Consider the following 16,187-nt stretch of genomic DNA (forward strand, 5'->3'; position numbering starts at 1 on the left):
AAATTTCTACCACCGTTTCCTCCCTTCAGCTGCCCGAATCATGCGCCCCCTGTTTGCCCTGATGTCGGGTAAGGGCAAGGACATTACCTGGGACGAGGAGTCCGCCGCCACTTTCATTAAAACGAAAGAAGCCTTGGCAAAGGCCGCGATGCTAGTGCACCCCAGAATGGACGTCCCTACCGCCTTCACAGTGGACGCATCCAACACAGCAGTCGGTGGAGTGCTGGAACAACTCATCGAGGGTCGCTGGCAACCCCTGGCATTTTTCAGCAAGCACCTACGACCACCCGAACTCGAGTACAGTGCTTTCGACCGGGAGCTGTTGGCACTGTATCTGACAATCCGACATTTCAGGTACTTCTTAGAAGGCAGGCCGTTCGCCACGTTCACAGACCACAAACCATTGACCTTCGCGATCACGAAGGTGTCCGATCCCTGGTCAGCTCACCAGCAGCGACATCTGTCCTACATCTCGGAGTACACGACGGACATCCAGCACGTCTTGGGAAAGGACAACGTCGTGGCGGACGCACTCTCCAGACCAGCTATCCAGGCCCTGTCCCTGGGGGTGGACTATGCAGCACTGGCGGAGGCGCAGCAGGCAGACGACGAGATGCCCAGCTACAGGACCGCAGTCTCGGGTTTGCAGCTGCAGGACTTTCTCGTAGGCCCAGGTGAGAGGACCCTCCTGTGCGACGTGGCTACCGGCCAACCTCGCCCCATCGTCCCGGCAGCCTGGAGGCGGCGGGTTTTCGACTCCATACATGGTTTGGCCCACCCATCTATCAGGACAACCGTCCGGCTGGTCTCCAGCAAGTTCATGTGGCATGGACTTTGCAAGCAGGTCAGTGAATGGGCCAGAACGTGCACGCAGTGCCAAACAGCCAAGGTACAGCGGCACACTAAAGCCCCGCCACAGCAGTTTGAACCCACCCACTGGAGGTTCGACCACATTCACATGTATATTGTGGGCCCCCTACCAGTGTTCCAAGGAGGGCGGTACCTCCTAACTATGGTAGACCGGTTCACGAGGTGGCCAGAGGCGGTCCCGCTCACCGACACATCTGCCGATTCCTGCGCCCGAGCACTGATCGCAACCTGGGTAGCACACTTCGGGGTACCGGCCCACATTACCTCCGACAGAGGTGCCCAGTTCACCTCCAGCCTGTGGTCAGCTGTGGCCAGCCTGTTGGGAACGCAGCTACACCACACAACTGCCCAACACCCACAGTCGAACGGACTAGTGGAACGCTTCCACCGTCACTTGAAGTCGGCTCTCACAGCCCACCTGAGAGGACCTAACTGGGTGGACGAGCTTCCCTGGGTCCTGCTTGGAATTCGTACAGCGCCCAAAGAAGATCTGCACGCCTCGTCTGCCGAGTTGGTGTACGGCGCACCCCTGACCGTCCCGGGAGAGTTCATATCAGCCCCAAGGGGGCAAGAGGAAGAACCTGCAGCAGTCCTGGACAGGCTACGCAAAAGGCTCGGCAACCTGGCCCCCGTACCAACTTCACAGCATGGACTGACCCCAACCCATGTACCCAAAGAACTGCAAAACTGTAAGTTTGTGTTTGTACGAAGGGGCGGACACCGGGCGCCTCTACAGCGGCTGTACGAGGGGCCGTTCAGGGTGATCAACAACAACGGATCCACATACGTTCTGGATATTGGGGGGAAAGAGGAGGTTTTCACGGTGGACCGACTCAAACCAGCCCATGTGGACTTGGCGCAGCCGGTCGCGGTTCAGGCACCGCGGCGCAGAGGCAGACCTCCCAAACAGAGTCCGACCCAGACTGAGGACATTGGGGGGTGTATCGCCGGTTCTGGGGGGGGGGTTATGTGGCGACCCACTTTCTGCGCAGGCGAACCGGCTCACAAATAGCCAGCGCGCGGGGAGAGACTTTGGTAATGCACCTCTGACGTCATTTCCGCCCGGAGAGGGCGGGCGCTAGGGATTTAAATACCAGCACCAGGAAGTTTGAATAAACTAGTCTCGAAACGACTTACCGACTGCGTGTCGTGATTTCAGCGCTGTGTGTAGCACATCGCTACAGCACAAAAATTGTTTGTAGCACAGTAAATGGAATACCAAGAAACTTAACACTATCTGTGCTTAACACCGTCTCCCTTGCTGAGCACCTGCACTCCATCTACCATGGCCTTCGGTAGCTCTTGGTTGTTAGCCATCTTAACTTTTCCTCCCCATTCTCATACCAATCCAACCTCCACCTCCCCAACTGCCAGGCTGTGGCTAAGTGCAAGCTAGAGGAAAAACACCTCCAACCCAACGGTTGGAGATAAGCTGCATCTCTCTGTCCCTTTTCTCTCTCCTCCTGATCAACCCAGTCTCTCCTACACCCATTCCATCTCTTCAACCACCATTCCTATGTTTTGGAACTTCAAAACATTAAACTCATTCAAACAAAGACATGGAGTCCAAAATGCAGGTCTAACTTCAAGTTTACTTTAAGTGAGGTGCTCACATATCACATTGGTAGCCCTCTTGTGCTTACTGTACCATTATACATATTTAATGATGTTGCTGTTCAGGAGCTACTAAAAATTGCACTGAGATTGCATTAGGATAATTTAGCCAAGGTCTGACATTGCTTTAGAGTTATCTTCAACTATAGCGTCAGAGATGAGACCAATAAATAAATTAATGATTCATTGAAAGGCTTACAGATTCTTTGAAGAATCGAACATTAAGGCAAATATTGCTGAGAAATACTAATCAGATGGCTCTGTGGAGGACAAAGAGGCAGCAGTTGCCACGACAACATTGAATATACAAGTTCACATTTTAATTCACTGCAATTGGGGAATGGAAAATGAAAATGGACAGGAAGCTTTCAGGTACCTATGCTGTTGTCATCTGCATATTTTATTGAGTAGGCTGTGAAATGGTTTAGCAAAGACCAAATAGATGCAGTGGTGATGAAAGGAAGTCATCCTTCTAACAACTTGTCGGTGTAGTGCTCGGATATATCTGAGTGATCTAGTTTTATTTGAAAGCTTTCTTGTTCTCTTTAAACACAATGCATCCACTGATGAATAAGAAACTCCTAATTAAATTTCTAATCATTGTAGGTGTAATAACATTTGTTACACTATAATGAGGTGTCAGAATAAATTAATAGCAAGAAAAGCCAAACATATTTGGGGGAGATTTTCCCGATACTGCGGAGACGAACTACACAAAATTTGCTATAACTAATCTACATACATAATTTTAATGTGGGAGGATGGGTGGGGGGTATGTGGTAGAGCTGAAGGAAGAGTTAGGCTCTATTCAAAATTCATATCTCTCTTAAAATACTGTGGGGAAGCAAGGGAGAGAGAGAGGACTTCTCTGAGATCCAATATAAACTTGCACAGAAACTTCGATTAATACTGTTAACAGCCATTGAGATTGAGACAGGCTTTGAGAAGAATGATCTCAGGATGTCCATTTGATTGGGTTCTGTGTAAGGTAAGTGCAAATTAAGAAAGAGACAATATTGAAACCTTTAACGGTAATTTATAACTATGATCTTTCTCCCAAATTCTAAATGTGCGGCTCTAACCTCCATTTGCTTTATGCAAGCCAGAACCTCAATCTGCAGGTTCGCAATGGATGCAATTGCGATGGTGAAAGCAAAGTCCAACAAGGCTGCATTATCCCCCCACCCCCCAAACTATTCTTCCCATCTTGATTCCCACTGGACTGGAGCTAATCTACAGTACCAATGAGACAACATACATAGCTTTCACTTTGACTACAGTCATTATGCCTTTGTAAAATGCTTTAATACCTCCTTTCTAAGCTGTAGTAGAGTTCTACAGGTCCCACATTGGCTTCACCAGCCACCTTGGAACTGGAGTGAAAACAAGTTATCCTCAATCCCAAGAGAATGGCTTAAAAATAGAAGAATGTAATCATCACCTTCTCCCTTCACCCTGGTATATAGGTGATATACACTCAGTGGCCACTTTATTAGTTACATCTTCTTGTTAGTACAAACATCTAATCTGCCAGTCATTTAGCAACTCAATGGATAAAAGCAGACATGGTCAAGAGGTTCAATTGTTGTTCAGGCCAAATATCAGAATGGGGAAGAAGTATGATCTAAGTGACTTGAACTGTGGAATGATTGTTGATGCCAGACAGGATGATTTGAGTATCTCATGTTTCCTGGGATTTTCATGCACAATGGTTTCTAGAGTTCACAGTGAATGTTGAGTGGCAGTTCTGTGACAAAAATGACCTATTAATGAGAGAGGTCAGAGGAGACTGGCCAGTCTAGTTCAGGCTGACAGGAATGTGACAGTAACACAAATAACCATGCATTACAATAGTGATGTGCAGAAAGGCAACTCTGAATGCACAACACATTGAACCTTAAAGTGGATGGGCTACTGCAGCAGAATATAACACCAGGTTCCATTTCTGTACTGAGTAAAATAGCCAATTTGTAGCTCCTAAAGATAACTTTGAACATGCTAAATAGAAAGAGCATTCCATTTGCTAAATATTCAACTGGTATGTTTTGTAAGAATGAAATGCATCAACAAACCAATTCCAGATATTTAAGAAGTTGTGCAGAAGGATTCTAGCCTACTAAAATCCAAAATCTCCATCTGCATAGATGCACCACAAGGCTGTGTACTTAGCCCCCTGTTCAACTCACTTTACACTTATGACAACTCCAATGCCATATCAAAGTTTGCTGCCACCACCACTGTTGTAGGCCACATCAAAGGTGGTGATAAATCAGCATATAGGAGGGAGATTGAAAATCTGGCTGAATGGTGCCATAGCAACAACCTCTTACTGAATGTCAGCCAGACCAAGGAACTGATTAATGACTTTGGGAGGAGATAACCAGAGGTCCAAGAGTCAGTTCTGAGTGCAGGATCAGAGGTGGAGAGGGTCAGCAACTTTACGTTCCTCAGCGTTATTATTTCAGAGGATTTGTCTTAGGCCCAGCATATATGTGCAATTATGAAGAAAGAACAACAGTGCTTCTACTTCCTTAGGAGTATGCAAAGATTTGAAAAACTCCTATAGATGTCTAGTGGGGAGTACATTTATTGACAGCATCACAGCCTGGTATGGAAACACCAATGCTCTTGAAAGGAAAATCCAATGAAAAGTAGTGGATGTGGCCCATTCCATCACAGGTAAAGCTCTTCCCTCCATTGAGCACATCTACATGAACCAAAGGGGATAACATCATTGGTGCCGTCAATGAAATGTTCCCAGAACCTGTCAACTTACTTTCAAGGACTCTTCATCTCATGTTCTTGATACCTATTGCTTATTTATTTTATTATTATTATTATTTCTTTTATTTTGTATTTGCACAGTTTGTTGTCTTTGGCACAGTGGTTGAACTCCCAAATTGGTGCAGTCTTTCTTTGATGCTATTTTGGGTTTAATGAGTATGCCTGCAAGAAAAGGAATCTCAGGGTTGTATATGGTGACATATATATACTTTGATAATAAATTTTAGTTGAACTTTGAATTTTGTGACTGTGCCTTATCACAAGGCTCACTTCACATGCTCGCAAGTAAATAGGCTGATGAGATACTAAAAAAAATTGCTCTGACTCCTTCGCTGCTTTACAAGGATGCCACAGTGAACACGTAGGCCTGTTGTTACTATGTCATAAATTCCACAATTTATATTGCTCCTCCTTTTAGGAAGTATTCTGGAGAAATAATATGGACAACCAGGGAAAGCGATCATGTGTGACCCACGGAGCAAACGATGTGGCTCATGAGTGTGCAAATCATGGGCAAAGAGAAAAAAAGGTACACGAGTCAATAGATAATGCAATTATGCTGGGAATCAAAGTAAAGACAATAATTAGCATGATATCAGTCAGGACAACCTAATTCTTCGACATGTCATGAAGCCCCTACGGGTTCCTTAGTATTGACTCTACAACCCAGTTTCAAGTCATTCATATTATTTAAAATGTGGTCAAATTTCTGAATCCAAATCATTTTATGTCAGTGGATTAATAATAGTTCTCATGTTAATCTCTGTAGGACAGCAGTTGCAAGCTTCCTACTTTGTTGTCTGTCTTTTCAGTGAGCTGTTTCTTCCCATAGAATTGTCATGGAAGCTCTGACCATCTCCCAAGAGGGCTGATGGGATTTTGTATAAGTCATTATGAACAGAAGTAATAGAATGCTAATGGTATATCTTGTTCTTTCTCAAGTCTACTCTCTAGGTGCATCTGGTTATCTTGGAGTCACAAAGATGGCAAACACTGGACTATGGAACAACAGTTGAAATGTTAAAGGAACTCAGTGGCTCAAGCAGTATCTGTGCAGTGAAATGGTCAGTCAAGGTCTCAGGCTGTGACTGTTCTCTGATCTAAAAGACAATTATCTATTTTCTTTCCATTTTAAAGGTCCATTGCCACCACTGATCTCCTTTACTTTCATATGTATTTTATTAGTGTCCTTGGGAAGCACTAAATAAAATATTATTTGCTCCTATTGTTTTTTCTCTGTGAGTTGTGGAAATGTTTTTATTAGATATGCTCCTAGGTTTATATATTCATCTTGGTGAAACCACTTCCTTCCCAATTGATTATTTGATACCTTATCTAACTTTTATATTCTTTTTCATCACTCTTCTTCTTCTCCATCATGCACTACATCATTCAAATGGGAGTGCTTGAACGTGTTCAGGAACATCCAACTATGCACATAGAAAGTTAGGAACCACAGTATTAAGAAATATGCTTGTGTGATAGGTTTGAGACACTTCCAGCCTTACGCAGTTTGGTATCCCTCATGGTAGATACTTAGCCCTTTCTGTGGATCTCCCTAGGATCCTCTCTCATTGCAAAATTCTGTTCCATTGCAATATAGTTTTGATCCAGTTGTGACCTTAATACGTAAGCAATATCTGAGTATGAGTAATCTCGTGTGTGTGTGTGTGTGTGTGTGTGTGTGTGTGTGTGTGTGTGTGTGTGTGTGTGTGTGTGTGTGTTGATTAAGCAGCATCCTTGTTCATTTAAACAATTAATTATGGGTTGTATGTAAAAGTATGTTAATTGTATACATCATCACACTATCACGTGATATATGCGCATCTTGCTTGAAGTAAACTCAAAGTCACACCTGCATTTTGGACCCCCATCTCTTCCCTTGAATTAGTTTGAAGTTTTGAAGTTACAGAACGTAACATTGGCAACGGGATATTTTTTAAATGAACCCAAGACGGCTACTGACCCGTTCAAACATAGCAAGATGTTCAAGTTTTTAAAGCAGCACATGAGGAATGGTGAATGAGAGCAGCATATGCAGACTGTGCAGTTTAAAAAGCGTCAGAAAATGGAAGAATTTACAGGTTCATAAAGAGTGAGTACCGGGTGATAATAATCATTGACAAAAAATCAGAAATGGCTGGCTACCTCGGAAAGATTGACGAGTTTGGGTGCACAGCAGGTAATTGGCTCATATATATTGAACTATTAGAACAGTACTTTGAAGCAAATGAAATGACCAATGAGTACCAAGTGCCAATTTTGACAAGTGCATTAGGTTTAAAGGCATACAGTTTGCTTCGAAGTTTGACTGTTACAGCCAAACCACCTGATGTGAGCTTTGTTGCTATTGTCAAAGTGATGCAGAAACACTTAGAACCAAAGTTACTGTTGATTGTAGAATGCTTTAGGTTTTATAAGAAGAATCAATAAAAACGGGAGTCCATTTCAGCGTATGTGAGTGAACTGAAGAGATTGTCAGTTCAGTAATGGGCTTACTGATGCACTGAGAGGTTGATTAGTTTGTGGAATTTTAAAAGAAAGTACTCAAAAATGGCCCCAAACTGAAAAACAACTTACATTTAAAAGAGCAGTCAAAATCGCTATTTCAATGGAAACCACCAACAGAGACACAATTGAGTTCGGTCAGGAATGAAGGTGAGAGTGAACAAAATTGCATTGTTTAAGCAGGAACTGGCCTGGCCAAACAAATTGAGTTACTGTTGTGGCAGGAGCTCACACAGACCAAGTAAATGGCAAAACTTGCAGAAAATGAAACAAAGTTGGACACATACTTTGTGTCAAGAGGGGAAAGCAGTGGATGTTGTCTATATGGACTTCAGTAAGGCCTTTGACAAGGTTCCACATGGAAGGTTAGTTAGGAAGGTTTAGTCATTAGGTATTAATAATGAAGTAGTAAAATGGATTCAACAGTGGCTGGATGGAAGATGCCAGAGAGTAGTGGTAGATAACTGTTTGTCAGGTTGGAGGCCGGTGACTAGTGGTATGCCTCAGAGATCTGTACTGGGTCCAATGTTGTTTGTCATATACATTAATGATCTGGATGATGGGGTGGTAAATTGGATTAGTAAGTGTGCAGATGATACTAAGATAGGTGGCGTTGTGGATAATGAAGTAGGTTTTCAAAGCTTGCAGAGAGATTTAGGCCAGTTAGAAGAGTGGGCTGAAAGATGGCAGATGGAGTTTAATGCTGATAAGTGTGAGGTGCTACATTTTGGTAGGACTAATCAAAATAGGACATACTTAGTAAATGGTAGGGCATTGAGGAATGCAGTAGAACAGAGTGATCTATGAATAATGGTGCATAATTCCCTGAAGATGGAATCTCATGTGGATAGGGTGGTGAAGAAAGCTTTTGGTATGCTGGCCTTTATAAGTCAGAACATTGAGTATAGGAGTTGGGATGTAATGTTAAAATTGTACAAGGCATTGATGAGGCCAAATTTGGAGTATTGTGTACAGTTCTGGCAACTGAATTATAGGAAAGATGTCAACAAAATAGAGAGAGTACAGAGGAGATTTACTAGAATATTACCTGGGTTTCAGCACCTAAGTTACAGAGAAAGGTTGAACAAGTTAGGTCTTTATTCTTTGAAGCATAGAAGGTTGGTGGGGGGGGGGGGGGCTTGATAGAGGTATTTAAAATTATGAGCGGGATAAATAGAGTTGACGTGGATAGGCTTTTCCATTAAGAGTCGGGGAAATTCAAATGAGTTAAGGGGCAAAAGTTTAGGGGTAACACGAGGGGGAACTTCTTTACTCAGAGAGTGGTAGCTGTGTGGAATGAGCTTCCAGTAGAAGTGTTAGAGACAGGTTCGATATTGTCATTTAAAGCAAAATTGGATAGGTATACGGACTGGAAAGGATTGGAGGATTATGGGCTAAGTGCAGGTAGGTGGGACTAAGTGAGAGTAAGTCTTCGGCATGGACTAGAAGGGCGGAGATGGCCTGTTTCCATGTTGTAATTGTTATATGGTTATATGGTTACATACATAAAGCACATCGAGCAGACAAAAATAAATAGACTGCACAGGGAAGAGAAAAAGATAAAATTTCAAGTTGCAGTTTCAGAAGAGCCCTAATCTACATGCTGTTGATAAAAAATCTGATAATGATGAGAGTGACATAGGATTGTATAGCCTTGGGATTTACAGTGTGAAAATTACTAATAAACAAGCAAAATGGTTTGCACCAGAAGTGAGCAACAAATTAATTAACATGGAATTGGACACTGGATCAGCTGTTTCAGTCATTCCACTAAAAGAGTTTGAACGGCATTTCAAAGATAGTAAACTGAAGCCTGCAGAAATCCAACCAAGAACTTTTACTGGAGAAAAGATAACTCTTGTCGTAATGACATTCGTAACTGTGAAATGCAACCATCAAGTCACATTGAGCTTGTAAGGTAAAAACAGGAGGACCAGAATTGTGGGGCTGTGATTAGTTGAGGCACCTACAAGTTTACAGGAGATCCATCCATTATTTGCATGCCGCATCCCCTGCAATGAAGCCACGTGCAAGTGAATTAAGAAAGGTACTGGATGATACTCCAACTGTCTCCATGCTGAACACTGTGAACTGCTACCCAACAGAGGACAAACGGGTGTTAGTGTCAGCCTCTGTGCCTCCAGTTGGACAATATATTGGATCAAGGAAGGAGCTTGCTGCTAGGAAGAAACATGAACGTGATGAAAGCATTTGTCTGACTACAACAATTTTTGTAGGCAACATATCTGAGAAAACTTCCGATATGTTAGTCAGGCACTTACTTGCGAAATGTGGCTTGGCCTTATGCTGGAAGAGAGTTTAAGGGACATCAGGAAGGTTGTAAGCATTCAGCTTTTGTGAGTAAAAAGACCCAGAATCTATTCTGTGTGCATTAAGGTTATTGCGTGAACTTCAAGTGGGAGACAAAAAGCTGCTTTGGTAAAAGTAGATGCAAAGACCAAAGCCCAGCTGGGTGAATGGTTGGCCAAAAAGAAAGGAGTCAATGGAGATACGAACACAAAGGATTCATCAGATGATGTTGTCGACAAGGAAACCAACAAGACAGATGAGATCATAATGGGTGCAATAGAAGGATTAATAAGAGAATACTGCAGTGAACTAAATGCATCTTCCCAAGATTAAGATGCACAAAGTAGAAGAAAAGGGAAGAAGAAGAAAGGTATCCAGAGCTGTCAGAAACATTTCCTGCAGTCTCAGAGTCAACATCACAAAAGAGACCCCAGAACCTGAGATTATTTTCACAGCCATGTGTTTCACCTGCAAACAGAGTTATCCCCCTTGTCAGGAAAGACGTTATTCCACGAGAATAAGAAATCACTCTCCAGTGATTAAATATTGCCAGCTGAACTTTAAGACTAGTGGAAATTAAATAGATTTTATCTTGTTTATTTTTAGATCACCTAGATAATCAAAAGTATAAATTTCCAGATATGTGTCTCCCAAAGATACTGCACTTCAAAATAAGGTCCACCTCAGGACAACCCCAGTTCTGTAAATAGACCTTACCTGGCAGTTTTGGAATGTTGTAATTTCAGAGGTGAACAACTTCACCTAAGGCTACAAACGTAACCTGAACTGCCCCAGGTTGGTATAAGGTTTGAGGAAGTTCCTTTGGCAGTGCAGACTGGCACAAAAATCTTATGAGGTCTGTCATTACCAGCTAGGCTGAAACTGTAATTGACTGCTGAAGGAGTGAAATGATACTGAAAAACACTCTGATTTTGAGTTTTATGGTTACAATAGAGAAGCAGAATGAATACTATTCCTCGGAAATCTCATGATACTTTAGTAGTTATTTCAAAACTATACATATGCAGAAATCCAGGTTAGATGAAGAAAGACCCTAGGATTGTCATCACAATAAAGAGCGATAACTACTGTTCAGAGTGCACTTCACAACAGGAGTAATGATACTGACAGGCAACTACATTGTAGTAGGACTATTGTAGTAGGATGGATCTAGGCATTAAGTGCATTTTAATGCAGATAGCATTCACACTAGTTGTTGATTGCTACCCTTTCTGTTGCCTTAAATGCTCTTGGGTATGAAGTAAGACCCTTTGCACTTCACTTGAATGAGAAACAAGGAAATACTGAACTGCTTTGCAGAAATGTCCATGTACATGCTACTAATGATCTTGCAATCATTATTAAATAATAAAAAAGTATGGCATCCCACCCAGTAGTTAAATACATCCTTGATAAGCATCTTAGGACAAAGGTTTTATCTGCTTCAGCAGCTGGTATTACCCGATTGTAAAATATACTGGTATTAGAATACTCAGTCTCTGAATGGAAAAGAAAGGACAAAAGATGGGCTATGAATCACCTGGGTGGAATGCAATAGACTGCATTATGTATGAAACCTCATGCCCAATTATGTTCTGAATACAATGGTCAAGGAGTCCTACACACCCGAGTGCAGTAATAAGAACAAAAATGTCCTGTGTTTCATTTGATAATTATACATTGTGAATATTACAACTTTTTAGGGATAAAACTGTAGTCACGAATAAAAATATTATCATCACTGTGGTTTTTATTACTATCTTTTCATCAGCCTAAATATGAAACTGTTCATTGTTGATATTTATGCCTTTGTTTTCTATTTTAATTAATGCAAGGATTGACCTATTTAAAATGAATGGGTCAATATTTCTAATAAAATAGCATACATCAGAACTCCAACAAGTGTGTGAAACACCATAGTCTGATTCCCGTGCTATAGCATTTAAATAGATGAGGAAAAGGGGGGAAAGTCTGATCTAGCCTGATAATTACTCACCCATATTTGCCAACTGCTGTGGAGCTGAGGTCAAGATATTGCAACTTGTGGCAGCTCATTGCTAATGCCTGGACTCCAGTATCTGTCACTTTCTTACAGCCACTGACATCAAGGTACCTGGAGAGAGGAACCAAATGAGTATGTCAGGGAGATGAAGTAGGATACACAAAGTACAAGAATGCAATTTGCTACCTGAAGTCTGTCACCTTGTTAAAACATAAAACATAACTGGCTTAATGCAACACAAGTATTTTGTTTAGTGGTCAGGAAAGAGGCTTCACAGCACACAAATCAGTTCTCTTCTTCACTGGCACAGCTGAGGAACTGTGATACCAATTATTCTCACTATCTATTGGGCAGCATTATTATTGCTCAGGTGTGACAAGACTTTACAAATATAAACTAGCAAAATGTAAGAATGTCATATCTCAGATCTACAAAAGTATTAAGGTGATTTTGGAGTTAACATTGTGTTAAATTGCCTAGAGCAAATCCTTTCCCTAACTGAATTGGGTTCCACTTGCAGCAAAAGCTTTTCCACAAAGTGTTGGTCTGACAGTGGAGTGATTTAGGTCTCTTGTACCTATCTAAAGATGAAGAAATTTTTTTGTTAACAATATGAGGCTGCATAACTACATTCTTACAAATTTTTGGAAACACAAGAGACCACAGCTGCTGGAATCTGGAACAACACAAGAAGTGCTGGAGGAGCTCAGCAGGTAAGGCAGGATGTACAGAAGGAAATGGACAAGATCCTTCATCTGGACTCAGTCTCAAGACAAGCTGTTGACGACCTATCTCCCTCCACAGATGCTGCCTCACCTGCTGAGTTTATCTCATACTTTTTGTGTTGTGCTGCCAAATTCTTCACATTTTCTTCAGAGACCACATAAATTCAGGATTTAGCTGTAATTTTGTGAGGTACCATTTGAACATTTACGCTTCATGTATGCCCTTTTGGTGTACATGAAGAGCATGGTAAAGTTCTTGTTGGGTTTAAGTGACATCCTAGATTATCAAACAGATTTTTAGTCATCCAGGCAGACTAGCTCCTCTGCTATTAAGCAGATTCTCAGGTGGTTAGGAAGAAGCTGACAGATAGTTTTTCTAAAAACAGATTTTCCCACTCCCTAGCAACAAATAGGGCAGATTTTCTGCTAGCCTGACACTGCTGACTGTGAAACTCTTAGGCCATGCTGTTTCTCTTGGCATTGTCATCCATTGGCAGTCTGCGTCCCAGGCCACAGGTGTGATACACTGCAGCACAGAAATTGCCTCCATCGATGGACTAAGCAGAATAACTGCATTTATAATACGGCTTTGTCTGCCAAGAAGGACCTGCCCCAGGCTCACCCGTTGACACAAGTGTCAATATTATTGAATGTTTTTCACAAAACATTCAAACTCTTTTAGAAAAATAACATGATTGTGAAAATATACCATTTAAAAAATGAAACATAAACAAAAATTATCTTCAAAACTGTTAAAAGATTCACATTAATTTTAAGAACCAAAAAACAAATTTCTACTTTTCTTTCTCACAGCATCCAGTTTCTCCCATTTGCTTCAATTGGGTATTGGTCTTTGAGCCAACCTTAACCTGACACCTGCTTAGCAGGAAGATTTGTCAGTTAGAAACTTGGGAAAACTGCAGGGGCTAAAGCTTCCACATTAGACACTGTTAGGAAAGCACCTGTATGATGTCCCATGACCAGGCTTAAGATTGCATTTCATCTTCCTCTTGCGAATGTTCCAGTTAACATCCAATCTGCCAGTAGATCTGGTTGAAATTTGATAGAACCTGTGCCCAATATTATCTAAGAAACAGCCTAGACCCAAAACACTTTTTAATACCTTCAAAGTAAAATTTTTCTTCATAGAATCTACTTCAAAAGAAAATGCATCTACCCAGGATTGTACATACTTCAATAATAAATTGCCCTTTATTGATAAAAGTGTTCCAAAATACCTTGCAACTACATATTTAAACACCCGATGATGCTCGAATTCTAGGGAGTTTTTAGGACTAATGACTAAAACATCAGTCGGAGAGGAACACTTAATGGATCAACTCAGCTGAGACATGCCTGTAAACCGACTGGCAGGTTTAATGGGGAATTTTAAAGTTAGGGCCTTGCAGCTAATGTTCACTCTACCAAGGGCGGAGAAAGCACATTCGATGAGGATGGAGGGGAGGCAATGAAAATAAAAGGACACCTAACAATATTGTTTTAACCTAAAAACCTGATCTAGTGTCGCTGAAGCACATGACCGATTCATTATTACAGAAAGGATAATCCATAATATCCATCCAGGTATAATATTACAGGAAAAACAAGAAAGAACAAACTTACTTAATAGATATAAAGACATAACATACAGAAATGAATAAGTGAAAAGCACCAGAAATATGCTGAATTAAAACAGAAAATTGAAAGGCTATAGTGTATATGTTGCCCTGATAGTAATACCTACAGCTGACATCATCCCAAACTCACTACACAATAGCATTACAGTAATACTTATGTAAATCTCCAGAAAGCCACAACACTGAACCCCACCAGAATAATCCAAAAGTTCCTAGCAATTGAGAAATGAGCGTGCTGGCCTGTGCCTGCACCTCAGGTTTTACTAGCTTGAACAGAGAAAAATAAACAAATAAATAACCTCTTCATGGAAATGATGTAATCATAATTTCAAACAAACAATATTATTGCAATCACTTTGCAGTCTTCAAAGATTTTGAAAATGTCCTCTACAGAAAGATGAACAGCAGTTCTTGGTGATTATAAAACAATTGGAATCTAAGAGATGCTTGTGAATTTCCTTTCAATACCCTGATGTGTTTTTCTGTTTACCGTTCAGACTACTGTTTCTTTGATGCCTCTGCTGCTCATGTATTATTGTATAGCCTTCTTAGGATTGTTGAGGTGTATATTCTGTAGTCATTCTAATATACTATTTTAATTTATTTTGAGCTTTAAAGCAATGATTCTATATACATGATATTGTCCAAGATGCTTCCACTCCATCACTAGACCTCATAAATAGTAGTAGAGTGGAAGATCTCAGAGAATTACTGGCTTCTGATTCTATTTTAATAATATTATCCATTTTTATGATGTCAGTTTGTAGACTCAGCCATCTCTATCATGGACACATCCTACTATCAAGGGTCAGAGCATCAGGAAGGTGGCATCCATCACAGAGGACTCTCACCACCTGGGACATGACTCTTCTCATTACTAGCATTGGGGAGATGGTACAGGAGCCTGAAGACCCACACTTTCTTCCTCTTCAAATTTTTGAACAGTCTATGAACTCATAAATACTATCTCATTAGTCCTTCTTTTTGCATTATTTAATTATTTTGTCATTTATAGTAATTATTTAAAATGTTTTTGCACTGTAACACAGCTGCAAAGCAACAAATTTCACATGAGGTAATTCAGTAATAATAAACCTGATTCTGTCTGGGGGGGGGGGTAAAATGATCAATTGCACTTTGGTACTTGGCATAGGTTGAAACGAACAAAGCGGAAAAATATTAAAAAATCCAGTTCCTCTCATAGAAGAGTTGAAGTTATATACGTTACTATTGTTGACATCCTCTTGTATATTTTGTGAAACACCTCTTTGTCCGTTCTTTGAGCAACCTGTTTACTTTGAAAGCATTTAATGCAAGGACAAACAGATTTTGATTATTATAAATCATATCTTTGCCACAGTTATGAATGTTTTAACTTGATTGGACATTTGTAGGTAGAGTGGATTCTGGTTAATTGAGCCATCCATTAATCCGGGCAGACATTTATCTGAGACAATTCTTAAAGACTAAAAACTAATCAAGAAAATAGTTGGGATTCCCTTTGTTAATTTTGGAACTTCATTCAGGAAGAAACTCCAAATAAACAGAAATTCTATTCCAAACACTGTTGTGGGAGGCATCTACTAGAATGACAGCAGAAAAGAATCAACCTTGTGTTTAAAGCTTCTTTGAAGAAATGCAACATGTCAACTGACTAATCCAATCAACCACCACTTGTTCCATTTGAGAAAGAATCTGCAGTTCCCAAATTAACCTCATTAGCCATTTCAGCCTCGT

The 16,187-nt window shown here is 41.1% G+C and overlaps 1 protein-coding gene across 1 annotated transcript in view; it reads right to left on the reverse strand.

Moving 5' to 3' along the window:
- Nucleotides 1–16,187, reverse strand: part of LOC140740979 (uncharacterized) — a 109,103-nt gene that overhangs the window by 14,702 nt on the left and 78,214 nt on the right. Inside the window, exon 11 of the mRNA XM_073070621.1 lies at nucleotides 12,083–12,199. Coding sequence (XP_072926722.1) covers nucleotides 12,083–12,199 — 117 coding nt within the window. The remainder of the gene's footprint in view (nucleotides 1–12,082; nucleotides 12,200–16,187) is intronic.

The sequence above is a fragment of the Hemitrygon akajei genome, chromosome 2 (genome assembly GCF_048418815.1).
Source record: "Hemitrygon akajei chromosome 2, sHemAka1.3, whole genome shotgun sequence".
NCBI lineage: Eukaryota > Metazoa > Chordata > Chondrichthyes > Myliobatiformes > Dasyatidae > Hemitrygon > Hemitrygon akajei.